At 38.4% G+C, this 14,225-nt stretch overlaps 1 protein-coding gene across 2 annotated transcripts in view; it reads right to left on the reverse strand.

The window, feature by feature from the left end:
* The window catches only part of LOC129723617 (breast cancer anti-estrogen resistance protein 1), a 135,631-nt gene that overhangs the window by 37,301 nt on the left and 84,105 nt on the right, over nt 1-14,225 (reverse strand). For both annotated transcript variants that reach the window (XM_055677947.1, XM_055677948.1), the window contains exon 3: nt 1,590-1,850. In XM_055677947.1, the coding sequence (XP_055533922.1) occupies nt 1,590-1,850 (261 nt within the window). The remainder of the gene's footprint in view (nt 1-1,589; nt 1,851-14,225) is intronic.

A 14,225-nucleotide genomic window follows, 5' to 3' on the forward strand; every position in this document is an offset into this window, starting at 1 on the left:
GGAGCGCGGCCAAATGGTCACGCACAAACTTATCGCAAAAATTGACCATAGAAAAGGTGTCTCGGTTGATAGGGTCAGAATCGTTACGTATAAATGAAAGAAGGCGGTGATACAGCTGGTGACAGAAACCTTTTGCAGCTTGCTTAAGCAGGCACGGTCTAATTGTGCCAAGGAGGCAAATAGGCAGATGCTGTTGGTCTTTTAAGGAGGCAATAAAAATGCGTAAAGTATTTCAGCGGTAAACATGAATTTCGGTTAATTATTCGGCACGAGAAATGACGGTTACGGTTTAACGAATTTTCTACAAACAAATTTTATCAAGAAAACAGAGATAACTGCTCCTAACAACGCCCTAAGGGACGATCCATTAATGATGTCACGAAAAATTTGGAAAAAATTAACTCCCCCCCTCCTCCTTGTCACAAGTTGTCACAACTACCTTAACCCCCCCCTTAATTACGTCACGTTTTTATATCCCCCTCCCCCTTCTTTGGTGATAATTGATTGAAATCGAGAAATTTGTTAGGAATGTATTTTTTCTTAATAAGAGTGATTTTACTGAAAGAAAAACTGAAACTAAAAGGAAAAGAAGATAACTAGAAAAGGCGTTTAGTTCTTATTCCAAGGATGCTGCTGATGGAGTTGCATATCGACGACAAAGAAAGCCGAGACATTAACTGCAGCATCATTGCTGATTTTTGAAAAACCATCAATATTTAGTTCCTCTTCTTCAATCAATTCGCAATCCAAATATTCTCCACATGTTACAATAACCAAGCATTTTTATTTACGTTTTGTCACAATTTTTGTATTTATTAGATTGAAAAGAGACACTAAAAATTAATGAAATTGCGCTGTCATTCATAAATGAACATGCACGGTGAAACGGAATTAAAGAACATTATGCTTTTTTAGGGAGAAAAAAATTGTCATTTATTTTATCTGAAGCAAGTCTTAAGCAAAAAAAAGGGATCGTAGAACTATAAATGAATGATGCAAATATTATAAATAGTTCTGAATTGATCTCTGTCGTTAGGTATGTGACTTTTTTATTTATTTTTTTTTTGGTTAAAATGTGAAGTCACACTCAAGCTAACCCCCCCTCCCCATATGTCCCAAAATGACACAATAATTGAAACCCCCTCCCCCCCCCCCTAACGCGTGATATCATAAATGAATGGTCCCTAAGTTTGTAGAATTAAATCAGATTGCAAGCTTTATTATCTGTCTCGCCATCTTTTTGTTTGCCTTCGTGCTGCAATTTATGTCTGCTAGTTGACGACACTGTTCGCGACTGTTGAATCGCAAGAAGTACGCAAACACGCACACACACAAAATACAATTAATTCTGACAGTAATTTTGAGCTCGAAATCCGTAATTAGTTTAATCCTCACTGAAATCCCAGTCGCTAGAGAGTACAATCATGTAGAAAAAAACTTCTTTCCCTTTTAGACCCAGCCCAACTGGCAGAGTCTGGCGGGTCAGCCAAGGAATCCCTTCATAAATCCCTAATGTTTAATTAAAATCCATCTTGTCCGTTATCTCATTCTCGCTGCCGCCAAAGCGCACTGAACGAAGGAAACCTTACCTTGTTCGGGTTGATGTGCCACGATCTTCGTTTGCCCTGCTGCTTGGTTCCATTTCCGGGTGCACCGGGAGCGCCAATGCCGCTGCCACTGTACGACAACGACGATGTTGTCGATGTGTTCTCGTAGATGTCACTCGGCACGGGGCTGCTCAAATTCGTGCCCGGTCCTATCGACGGACACGGTGAGGACGCAGGCGATAGCGTAAAGCAACCGGAATCATGGGGCTGGATGATTTTGAGCCGATTGCCCGGACAGATACCCTGAAATTACAAAAGATACAAAGGAGTAGATTAGGGTTTTTTTTTTCGAGTGCACCATTGTTTCGAATTAGCATGTTAACGACAAAAAGTTGGTACGGAACAGCATTGGGGTGGATCATGTCCAATCAGTCAAAAACTTTGACGTGGATTGATTCTGTGGGATGTCGTGTGCGGAGGTGGGTGTGGATTGGTTTTGACGTATTTATTTGTACACGCTGTTGTCGTCGTGTTTTTAATTGATTTTTTCCCTGTGTCAGAAGCAGTTTACTTCAGCAGCTGGAAGCAAACGATGACGCGTGAAATAGGGTGTAGAAATTAAGATTGATTTTCCTCGTACGTCTTAGCGTACGGGCATGATGCAGCACGTAGCTGGGATCTGTTACTTGGAATATGATGATTTATATTCATTGGCAAGGGTTGAACTAATGGAATGCGTAAAGAACGCGTAAATTAGTTCTTTTCTGAGCAATTGGAAACATGTGCATGGATTGCTGATTCAGTTCAGTTACAGAGAATTGTATTTATGAATGAATTTTCCGTTTTTGAATTATGGACTCTGAAATTTTCATCTTAGAATTTTAAGCTGTTAAAATTCTGAACTTTTGAAATATTGTTTCTTAAATTTTGATATGTAAATTACTCTAGCACTTGATAGAACGCATATGAAATTTTTTTCTTCAACGAATAACAACAATTTGAAATAGACGCTTGAAACTTAATTTCTGAGTATCTTGTAACTTTGGGTTACTAGGACTTGATTTTTTTTTGTCAATTTTCAGATCATTATGACTGGAAGCGCTCTTTTAGACTCCTCAACTCTTGCAACTAATTATCAAAACATGGTTGGAAACCAAAGTTTCGGCCTGTTAAGTAGGTTCGTCTGGATTAACGAATGGTCGGTATCGCGCCCGAAACCGGTCGACTGAAAGATAAATTTCAATGCATTTTTTATGTTGTAAGAACAATAAGTGTTGTTTGTCTTGTCTCGCGTCGCGTAATGGGGTCTCCAACGCTTGAAAATTTTCACCTTCGCCGTTGGATTTCTCAAATCTGTTGTTCATCTTTAGACTTTTTGTTTCGTTTCTTAGAAGAAGGATTCCTAATTACTCGTAATCAGAAACTAATTTTCATCAACTAATCACAACTCGTGAACCCCGGACCCTTTAACTCATAGACGCTTGGAATGATATTTAAATTCTCTTGTTTTAGAGAATTATTACAAAATTCACAAGAAACCCTGACTTGTAAGCTAATGTCACGTTGGAATTCAAATCAAAAACATGCTCCAAAAATATTAAATACAAGAATTCAACTTGCTCATAATATTCGTGAAAGTGGTAAACGTAGTTTTAAACGCTAATTTTTCAATCCCGTTTTTCTTGGAACTATGAATTTAGAGTTGTGCCAGTGCCGCACGAAACCTACAAAAAGGAAGGAATGTTAGAATGAAGTCTTTGCTTAGTTAGAGACTGAGTATACCTCTGCATGCACAGACCACGGAAGGGAGCTCTTGTAGGTGGGTGGGTTTTTGATCAGAATTCACATTTAATGTAACAATATAGATATAGCTAATGATAACAATATAGATATAAACATGTATAATAATATAATGTGATATTAATAAAAGTGATTTATAAAATACAATGAGATGTACTGAAGCATATAAAGCAGATCTCGGCTGGCCCCTTTCCATAGCTGAAATATTTAAATTTTTAACGTAGAGAATGCAGAGAAAAATAAAAAATTGATTCGAAAAACATATAGAAAGTGTCCCTTATGTTGGACTAAAATAAAATAGACGATCTTATATTAGACTAATTTACGACACATCAATAGCTGTATTGTGCTGCCTGCTGCGACTGAAAACATGAATTGAAATAAGTTATTACAACAACACTGCAGCACTTGCACAGATGTGTCGCTCCTTTCTGCAACCATTCACCGCATAAAGTCATCCAAACAGATCATCCACACGTTTACGCATCTACCATAACCACGAACGTTATCGACAAAAAGTGGAAAAATCGGAGCACCGACGACGATTCACAGATCGAGCGAAACAAAAACGACACGGCTATAGACCTTTTTACGAGACAAAAAAATATTCACACATGCAAAAGTTTGACTCTGAAATTTGTTATTAACAATAGCAAAGCTTGGAATAACGAAGTACTGTCCTTTTTTAATCATTGATGGGTAGTTCAAATCCCTCTCTAATACTCCGATATAACTTCACACATGATAAATGACGCGCATGAAACATCTGTCATCTGCGTTCCATCACAGAAACCTTTTATAGTGTTGCGTAACAACATAACAATCCTCATCCCATTACCACCACCTTTGTCTACTTCTTTGTTTTCGTTTTCTTCTACATAAGCACACAAATATTATTTGATAAAAATTTAAAAAAAGCTGGCTTACTGTAGTGCATTTGCAGGATAGTAGATAAACCTATGTTCAATTTTTAAAACTTTGAAAATTTTATGTCGATATATCAAAATATCTTAAATCAAAACTGTTGATCAGATTTGACATAATGTTCAAAAATAATGGCCAATAGCTTAACCCGATCCCGGCGGAGAGAAATCAGTTTTTACCCTACAAAATGAACTTCAAACTCTTATTACTCATCAACTATAAACATAACTGACACAAACTGTATTGCAAATTAAAGATCAATCTGTACCTTACTGAATAATTCCATCGTGAAAATTTTCAAGTATTATTGTTGAACTTATATCAAAGTTTGAATGTCTCTCGTCGGGAATGGGTTTATCTTATACTCTAAGTTTTTTTGAAACAGCTACAATTTTCACGTATCAGCAAAATAATTTTCCCTTTCTCCGTGCATCTTGAACGTCGTAGTATACTTAAAGAATTAATTTAGGGTACAATATGTGCAGCATGTCTTGTGTAGGTTAAATGTCTTTTCTATTTTTAAAAATATGGAAAAAAAGATATTGCTTTATCTTTGAGGACAACTTCTTGAGAACATTTTTGTAAATTGTAAATTTTTTTCAGAGCTTTGAGTAATAGGGAGAAAGTTGGATAGATTTCAAGTGCGGCTTGTCACGCGCCATAAGCTAAACTTGAAACTCGATATGATGTTTTTTAATAAAGTATAGTTACAGCCGGTTTTCTTCAACTTTTTATATGAGTATATGAGTATATATGAGTATATGTATATGAGTATATGAGTATATGAGTATATGAGTTACAGCCGGTTTTCTTCAACTTTTTATAAATGTTCGTTATTAACGTCTTCGGTCAACTTTTTGCTATCGAATAACTGTACTATGGAAAAATTACAATTTCAATGCATGTAAAAATTGCTACACACTTTAAAAAAAAAACAAACTGCTTATTTTCTCGAGCAGAAAGGTTTATAATCCACATTATTTTTTTGACTTTTTCATAGTCTATCCTCAATGAACTACAACAGGTACTGCTTTATTCCATCACTTGACAACCTAATTTTGATGGTAATGCCATGACATTACAGAACCTATTGGACATGTAACTATAAAATAACGTTCATAATCAACTACCAGTGGTTTGGCTAACTTTAGATTTGATTTACATGCTTGATATCTTTGATACTATGTCTTTCTTACATCTTAAAATTGCCTTCCGCCCTTTATTACGTTTTTGGCGGTTTTTGTCGATGCACCTGCATCAGAACCTATAGCCATGTGCTAATTTAACACGTGTGCCGAATATTAGTTAAGACGCAGTTAGCTTTGATTTCCTTACGACTGGCTTCATACCAGGCGAGAGGAGGTGAGTGGAGGACTAAAAGCAAAGGTAACTTGTAGTCAGAACAGGAGTGTTTGCGTTGCTACCCACAAAAAAATAACAAACTTTAGTGTACCTCAGCTTCACAGGTTGCTTGGGAAAAAGGCAATTTGAGTAACTTTCGTTTGTCGTGCGCGTGACTGAAAGACAAGCAAACTATATATATTCCGATAATACTCTGTAACGTCGAAGTTTTATGATGAAATTCTAATCCACAATTATTAAGTATAATTCTACAATAATGAACATTTTTCATAAAACTTGTATCCTATTTCCAGTAAAAAACAAAGTGGAACTATTGATTTATTGCACGTTAAAGATGGTAAATTAATCCCAAAATGGCCTTCTTAATGTGGTTCTGTGTGCAACTTCACTAGCTCAGTTGCTCAGTTCCAATCAGTCAATGAGTCAATCTATTCGGTTAATCTGCCTAACACTTGATATACAACTCTTTTAGTTGCTATAGTAATCTACACTAACTCACAATAGATACGTGCAAGGCTAGATAATAGAAATTCGATACACATCTAAAACTGCAAAACTTTTGCCGCGAATTAACTCTACAATATCTCCAGCTTAATTGATAATTTCAAGCTACATTTAGCATTGTTATTTTTGGCTTCACCGCCTTAGCGTCTTAGCAGTCACGACACAGATGGCTTAGTAGCTCTGCGAATCCGTAAAAGGGGACCAATTTCGCGGTGACCTTGCGGCGTCTTTCGGCTCCCCTGCAAAGCATTGGCTTGAGAAGGAAAGTCATTACCTGCAGTTTGCTAGCACGGTTGTATTTCGATAAGCAAACATTTTACTGCTCCGAGTGTCGTACGAAAAAGTTTCTACTGGCTCCCCTCCAATAATTCTACCACATTGGAGAGCGGCAACGATGGCAGCGTTCTCCCTGGCTGGAATAGGTGGGGCTAGACTAATAAATTAGCCAGATTATATTGCCGCCGGGAGGACGAAAAAAAACAACACGACAACACGAGACAAGCCGCCCTCAGGTTACAGTTTTCGGCAAACACGAAACCCACTGGTTCGAATGTATTTTCTTCCTGCACGAGCAATATCTGATTATTTGCACAGTTTGACGAGCGAACAAGAGAACAGCCATTTCAGCATCAAAACAGCCAATTCGATTTTGAAGCCTGAGGCTAAGGGTAAACTTCAAAGAAAAAAGCTTTTCTGATAGGTTGTGCTTCAGAATAAAATAATATTGTACGGCTCGATTTGCGGTAAAACAAAACCGACCTTGTAGACGAAGTGCAATCTGACAAATTGCCCTGTCACATTAACACCACCGAATGTCGTCATCACAAAAGCAAACATCTATTCGGTCGTTTCGGTTATCCCTCTCTCTGTGTCCGGAATACTTTGATACGTATCGATTTCCAACTCGACATGGATCTTTTTATAATCTGCAATAGCTTCAACGTGCAACCGGGGCCGGCTATAAACGTCAGCTTGGACAAAGAGAAAAGCGATAAAAAAATCAATAATCGTTAGTGACCAACCGGGAAAGTGATCGTAAAGTATAACATCCGCGGTTGCAGCCATTAGCAAGATTTGCTGCTGCAGAAGAGAATGGTTCGGGAGCGCTGCAAGTTCGGGAGGGGAATTTTTCAAAATGTCCGTTCCAATTCCCAATGTTTTGATGTCTTCATGATTTTTGATGATGTCAAATAAACGCTTGTTGACCATCGTTCCGAGGTTCGGCAGAGCAAAGCGCCGGAAGGGGTGAAAGTGACGGATTTAAGGGCACTCGAGACCAGAGAAGTTGGCGTGTTGCATGTTGCGGTTCATTCGATCACTGTTGGGCCTTGGAAGGGCATGTGGCATAAAAATTTACGGCTGCCAAATTGGTGGGTCCTGCTTTTTGCATAATTTTCTGTTGGTGGCAGTCATTCCAATCATGTTGAAGGCAGTGTCATTGCGAATTGGATTGTGAATTTAAAAAAAGACTAAGGGAATGAATATTCCCAATATGCTTCCAACGTTTCGTATTTTATTACTCCACTCATGTAGTTTTGAAAGCCTGGTTTCCTTCAATCAGTATATTTGTCAGAATGATGAAAACCATGGAAGAGTAAAACGGTATTTTATTGCCAAAGTTAGCCGGGTCCCGGGTGTGCCTCGGGGTTGACTAAGCGAAAATTGGTTGTGTATGAAAATAAATGAAGAAACTTTTCCAAACTACCCCAACGCAGTGTCGGTAGGTTTTTGTTTTCGCAAAATTGATAGGACAAGTCGATAAACTTTGTGCGTGTCTGATACAAAGCGGTAATTGAATTAGGGGTTTGTTATTTTTTGTTGTGTATACAGATTATACGCACTAGGACCTAGGATGAGTGTATTGTTTCTCGTAGAAACTTTAAAATTTACTATAAAATAATCAACAAAAGCTAGCCTAATTTTTTTTTTGCTTTTATATTTGCTCTGTTCGAAGGATATGGGATGTTCAGCACATAACCTCACATTCCAACAACGCCAAAAGTCCAACAGAAAAGTAAATAGATTTTTGAACGTTTTGTTTAGGCTCTACCTGAGGAGCACGGCATAGCGATTCAAGTTCAAGGGGAAAAGTCGTAAATAAAACCCTCAAAACAATCAGCCCTCTTGTGTAGCAACCGTTTCCGCATTCACCACGGAAGGAGATGCTATCTTTTCAATTTATTGTGCGCCTGATCTGCGATGCTTTTTGAGCGATCCTGATTTGAAAGATCGGGAGAGAAAGCTACCGATTTATGGTGGAACTTAGGGCAGGGATTCTGAATCGACAAAACACCAATGGAATAGGCCAGCTGCGGCCGTTTTCCTTTTTTTCTGTCGTTCGATACCGAACGGTATCGAATAACAACATAGCCGGCATCAGCTTTTATTTTACGAACCTCAAACAAACAGAAATTAACACAAAACGGGCTCTCTTCGGGGTTTTTATTGCAAAGGACGAACAACATACCAGAACAGGCAAAAAAATGAGGACACCTGAGATCTAGGGGGAATGTGAACGACATTATTAAAAAAAAAAACGGTAGATTTATTCGACCGCACGGTGTTTTATTTTCGCTTCAGAGCAACCAAATCGCAAAAGCAATTCAGAACTTGCAACTGAGCTGCAGGCTGAAAAGGATTGCGAAATTGCAACGATAAACGAGTTTATTGAGCTGCAATTATAGACCACTTCACGCTTATGTTGTTTTTGACGTTTATTCCCTTGCGAACAACACTCAACTTTGGAAAAAATAACGTAATAAGATTAATTGTACGTACATTTAAGCTGGCGTGAATAATTTAATTAACAAATGTTATTACTACCCCTAGTATAACATAAATTTCCGGGTGAGTGACTGACTGGTAGACTTTTGAAAAATAGATGGTTGTTTTTTTTTTGCGCAAATTCAATCATCACACTCAACATACACAAACTTTCAATAAACATCAGAATGGTTTATTTGCATTCCGTCCTGCAGCATAGGAAGTGGCTCGTTAAATTCCCAACTGACGCATTCCCGAGCCATTCCATCGTCCGTCGAAGAGAACCAGAACGCAAACATCGTAAAACTCCAATCAATCTACATAATCCCTGGGCTCAATCCCTGTAGCTTTGATTGGGTGACATTGTCGTTCCTCCCACGACACGACACGACGGAACCAGTCGGCTGGGAAGATGTGTGTTTTCGATAAAAGATTAGAACAAATACTCACAGTGTTCCGGCTCGGGGTTCTAATCAGTAAGTCAACATTTATACTCTGTGTGTAGGGTGTGGCTTGTCTCACAAACGAACGGTAGCCTAAACGAATTGTTTCGAAATGGGAATTTTTAAGCTCCGACAACGTAGGCAGCAATTTGTTTAGTTTTCTTTCCTAGCCCTTATTGCATCTCTTTCTCTGTGTGTCGTATCTTCATACCATAATCTATAACTGAAGAAGGAATAGATTGACGGGTTCTGCTGAGGTGAGCTCGTAATCTCATTAGAAGGATTATTCGTGATTGGTTACTTTAGCTTTTTTGTTCCTGTTGACTTTACCGTTTAGGTGATAATTATAACTAACCATTTGCTGCTGTGATACAGTAACAAATTAGGGTTATTCAGATCAGTGTAATGAAGTGATTCATGGAATGTTTGATTTATCGAGGAAGTTGGTGAAGTATCCTACAGATGTTGAATCTTCGTAAATTATGGAGGTTTTAGTCATACAAAAATGACACTTTGTCAGAAGCTTGAATCCAAATTACATCCACAGATTTTGCTTTCTTTTTTATATCAAATATTTTCGAGGTAAGTAATAGCAGTCAAAAAAAACTGTGATACTGTGAGGAAAAACACACAGAATGACAATAAATCAACACGAAAATATATTCCGCCCTTTTCTCGTCTAATTGTGCCGCTGTCGAAGATAATAGACAAAATAACATGACACTCGGAGAGAGTGCTTTTTCCAGCAGAACAGTTCGTATTAATTTTGCACAATATAATATGTACGTGCCTCGTAAATAATTGAATAATTTACCACAATAGGCCAAAAATATCAACAAAATCAAGGTAAAAGTATTACATAATGATCTGTGTAGTACATGCTCAATAACCGCAATAACAATCACATCTCTGACCAACAGGAAAACACCAATAAAACATCGTAGCCGTCATGTTTATACCCGCAGTCTACTTTGAACGACTCGAATTCCGAAGCCCAATCTCGTCTTCCGGAGCGGCGTTGAACATGACGGAAATCATTATTTGATATGTTAATTATGCGAATCGTGTCCCTCCGCTTCGGTGTGTTTTTGTTTTGCCAAAAGGAAAAACAAGCCCCGTACTCCTCGTCGCCTCGTTGTCGCCACGTCGCAAAGCAAGTCAACTGTTCTTCCCATAATCTCCACGACCAACGACGCGGCGGCTAAAGCGCACAATCAAGTCGTCAAAAAGTTCAACAACTATCATCTTCACAGGAGGGCCGTCGTCATCGTCGTTGTCTGTGGCGGCGGCTTCGTTGCCGATTCCCAGGCGCACCCATCCGCCCAGAACGGCACTACGGGACTACAAAGCGATAGTCAAGAAGACAGAACCGGAGTTTATCAGAGCACACTCTTCCTCTGCCTGCGGGCGGTTGTTGCTGCTTCGGAAAATTGCACTGGAGCAAAACGAGCGCCGCAGATTTCGTCTGCCATGGTCGTCCACTATAGTGAAGTGACACGTACCGGCTCTTGCCCGTACCAGTCAATGGAACCTGACGTTAAATAGAGCGGAAACCGAAGTAACGGACATCGATGGGAAATTTTACTTTTAAATAGTTGGCACTTTCAGGAAGTGTCACTCTTAATTATGAGATTTTTGATTGGCATGGGTACTGTAGAAACATTCATCTCAAAATCCCTGTTTCGTAAATTCGCGTCCAGCGTCAACAGAATGGTAAATTAACTGCGACTTGATTTGACAAAACACTTTAATTTGAACTTCCTGTTTCTCTCTGCAATTATTTCAACCCATCGCGTCTACCAGTGCTAGTGCCGGTCAGGTGCAATGGTTGCCTTTACCTCAACACTCAGTAACACGGAATCCGCTTCACGTGCCTGAACTTCGTCCGAAAGGCGTCCATGTCACGTTTTCCAATTTTCGTTTCGCACTGTTTTTTGTACGATTCGCTTACTCTTCCGTCGGTGACAGGTAATTTCTCTTTTGAAATTGAGAAATATGTACATAACTCACAACGTTGCTTCCTATCGCTTTATTGCGTAAATCTTGAAAGGATAATTTTTTATTTTTTATTATACGCCAAAAGGGAAATTAGGAGTTGATCTATGTGGACAGCAGATGGTGGGAATGTAATTCTCCCAAAGATTAAAAGAGTTCATCTCCGCAGCATCAGTACGCGACTTCTAGTTTCGAAAGCTGGCCTTCAAGATTTCGGTAGAAGAGCCACCAAAACAGTTGAAAATGAGATAGTCTGTATCTCTCGGAACCGTCGAGGTGTGTATTTATTTTTAAATTATCTACCTAGTCTACTCCGGAGTCCCAGAAGCATATCTAATGAAGTACCAAACATTATCTTTAATCCCCACATCTCTATCTCGCTCCGCACATAATGAAGGCAAAATTGTTCCTGGGTATACATTCCACATTGTTTCTCTTCTACCGTCAGCATTCAAGATGGTTGTCAATTGCTCCTCTCTAACTTGACGGCCCGGATCGATTCTGTTGATACTTATACTTATACTAGGAACTTTATACTCTAGGTTCAAGATTGAAAATCTTCCCTTCCCTACGTGTCTTTGTTTTCTTCTTGAGACTAAAGGTGATAAAAGAGACGGAAGTTTTCCGGCACAGAATGAATTTATTCACAGGGTAAGAACGAGGGGTGCAGATTAAGAGCAGAAAATTCAATTGAATGTAACTTCAATTTTAATGTCGTCAGAAAAATGCGCCCAACTCAGAGATAAGTTGAAATTCAATATGGACTTAGCGCATAGTTGCAATGTGTAACAGGATGGCAGTGGTTCGTAAAAATTGTATTCGATTGTCGTCATGCTTACAGTTAAAGGGGTTGTTAAAAAGACACGACCGCAAGGTTAACGTAGATGTAATTCTAGCAATAGGTTGGGGAACAGATTGGGGTGAAGTAATAAACTTTGATAATAATTCTCTTCCAACTCTCTTTTTCATTAAAGGTTAGTTGATAAGAGAAGCCTTGTTCAATTGACATGAAGTTATTCGAAAATAATTTCATTTTTACTGCCTTAATTGAGAATATAAGGTCGTACTTAAAAGGATGGATGGTTTTAGTTTTACAAAGCTGAGAATTAATCGAATTATGTCTTCTCTCCCGTTTTCTTCGAGAGCAACGCAACTCGAAAATTCGGCAGATCACCTCTCTGGGCAATTGTGACGCTGAATAAATGCTTGTTCAATTTTTCGTCATTGTGGATGACCAACTACATATAACGCGGGATGATTCTCTTTTTCATTTATTATTTTTATTTACTGAAAGCGAAGCGTTTTTATATATTTTCCCTTTGTTGATATTATTACTCATGCGAGAAAAGACGCGTCGCCTTTATCTCTAGCAGCTTTTTCTTTCAATTCCAACATTTCTGTAGCAAGTTACAGTCGGGTTTTAACGCGGGGGATACGTACCTCGTAAAAAAAACGGGTAAAAAACCACGTGAATACGAAAATTCGCGTGAAGACCGTGGTAATCAAAAAACCCGCGTTAATTTAAACTCTGCCTAAAGTAAACCACCAAGAAAGGATTCAGAAAAAAAAGCCCGAGACGCTCAAAATTGTCCTCTTTTAGGGTCATTCAGGATCCTTCGGAGGGCGGAGGTTTTTTTTGACTAAGTCTTTTACTCAATAATTATTTTGACGTTTTTGGTTCCATCCTGCATTAATTCAAAAATCCGCGTAAAGATTTTTGAATCAACGCGGTATCGTGTAGAAAACCGCGTTAATCAAAATCCGCGGAAAAAACCAAAATGTGTTTTAATTCAGCTCTCCAGTACTAACGCGCATAATTTCCATTACGCAGCAGACGGTGGGTTCGACTTATATGAAGCCCAAAGATTGCACAATGGTCGTTTTGCCTCCTCTAAAAAAGTCCGTATGCCAAATTTAAGCTCAATTTGACTTTGCCAAGTAAACTTTCAACTTTTCTACCCTTAAATAATTTGAAACAAATTTAATTTTGCCTCAAAAACCTCCCGTATTTCAACACTAAACATCGAATTTCGAATAAAGTAGAATGTTTAAGAACGAATTTGTAAATTTGAGCTGAATGTACCCTTTTCTGGAAAACTAACTGCTTCCCGTCGACATAGATGCAAATATATGCAACTGGATGACAGACCTAAATCTCTCGTTTGGTGATGTCGTGCGCGACATATTCGAAAGTTTACATAAATTTAAGTAATAGTGGCTCTCTTTGGCTTCATGACTACGCTTCCTGATTACAGTTTAGCATACACATACCTATGCGAATTACATCGTAATAGCAAAATATACCTGTTTTCTTAAGGTTCATGATGAAAATAAGCAGATGAAGCAATTGAATTTGTTCCTCAGCGGATATATGAAAAATTTGGAAAACACGAACTACTTTAACTAATTTTTCAAACACGAGATACGTAACACCTTTACGTATCTCGTGTCTGAATGTAAACTATTCACAAAACAGGCTAACAAAAATAGTTTTTTTTTTGATTCTCAGGTTTATAAATTATCCATGAAATCGATAATAACCAGAAAACAAACAAACCTTTTTTATTTTTGACCTATGAGCGAACCACTGTGCATTGTAACTCGCAAATTCGGATGAACAAAAAAGCGATGTACAAAACGTGATTGTTTTAAATACCCACGGAGAGGACTAATATTAAAACCAGGTGGTGCCGCGTAAGTGAAGGAATGAAAGAATGTGAAAAAAAAGGGACGGTTTACGTTGCACGTTATTTGTAGGTATACAAACAAACGTTGCGTGCGAAATATATTAGTTTTTCGTCAACTGTGTAACCGTTAACAAGCATATCGTTAAGATGGCACCGAAGACAAGCGGTTCAGACTTCTGTATGTTTGCTGTTGCCAGGAT

This window comes from Wyeomyia smithii, chromosome 2 (assembly GCF_029784165.1).
Source record: "Wyeomyia smithii strain HCP4-BCI-WySm-NY-G18 chromosome 2, ASM2978416v1, whole genome shotgun sequence".
Lineage (NCBI taxonomy): Eukaryota > Metazoa > Arthropoda > Insecta > Diptera > Culicidae > Wyeomyia > Wyeomyia smithii.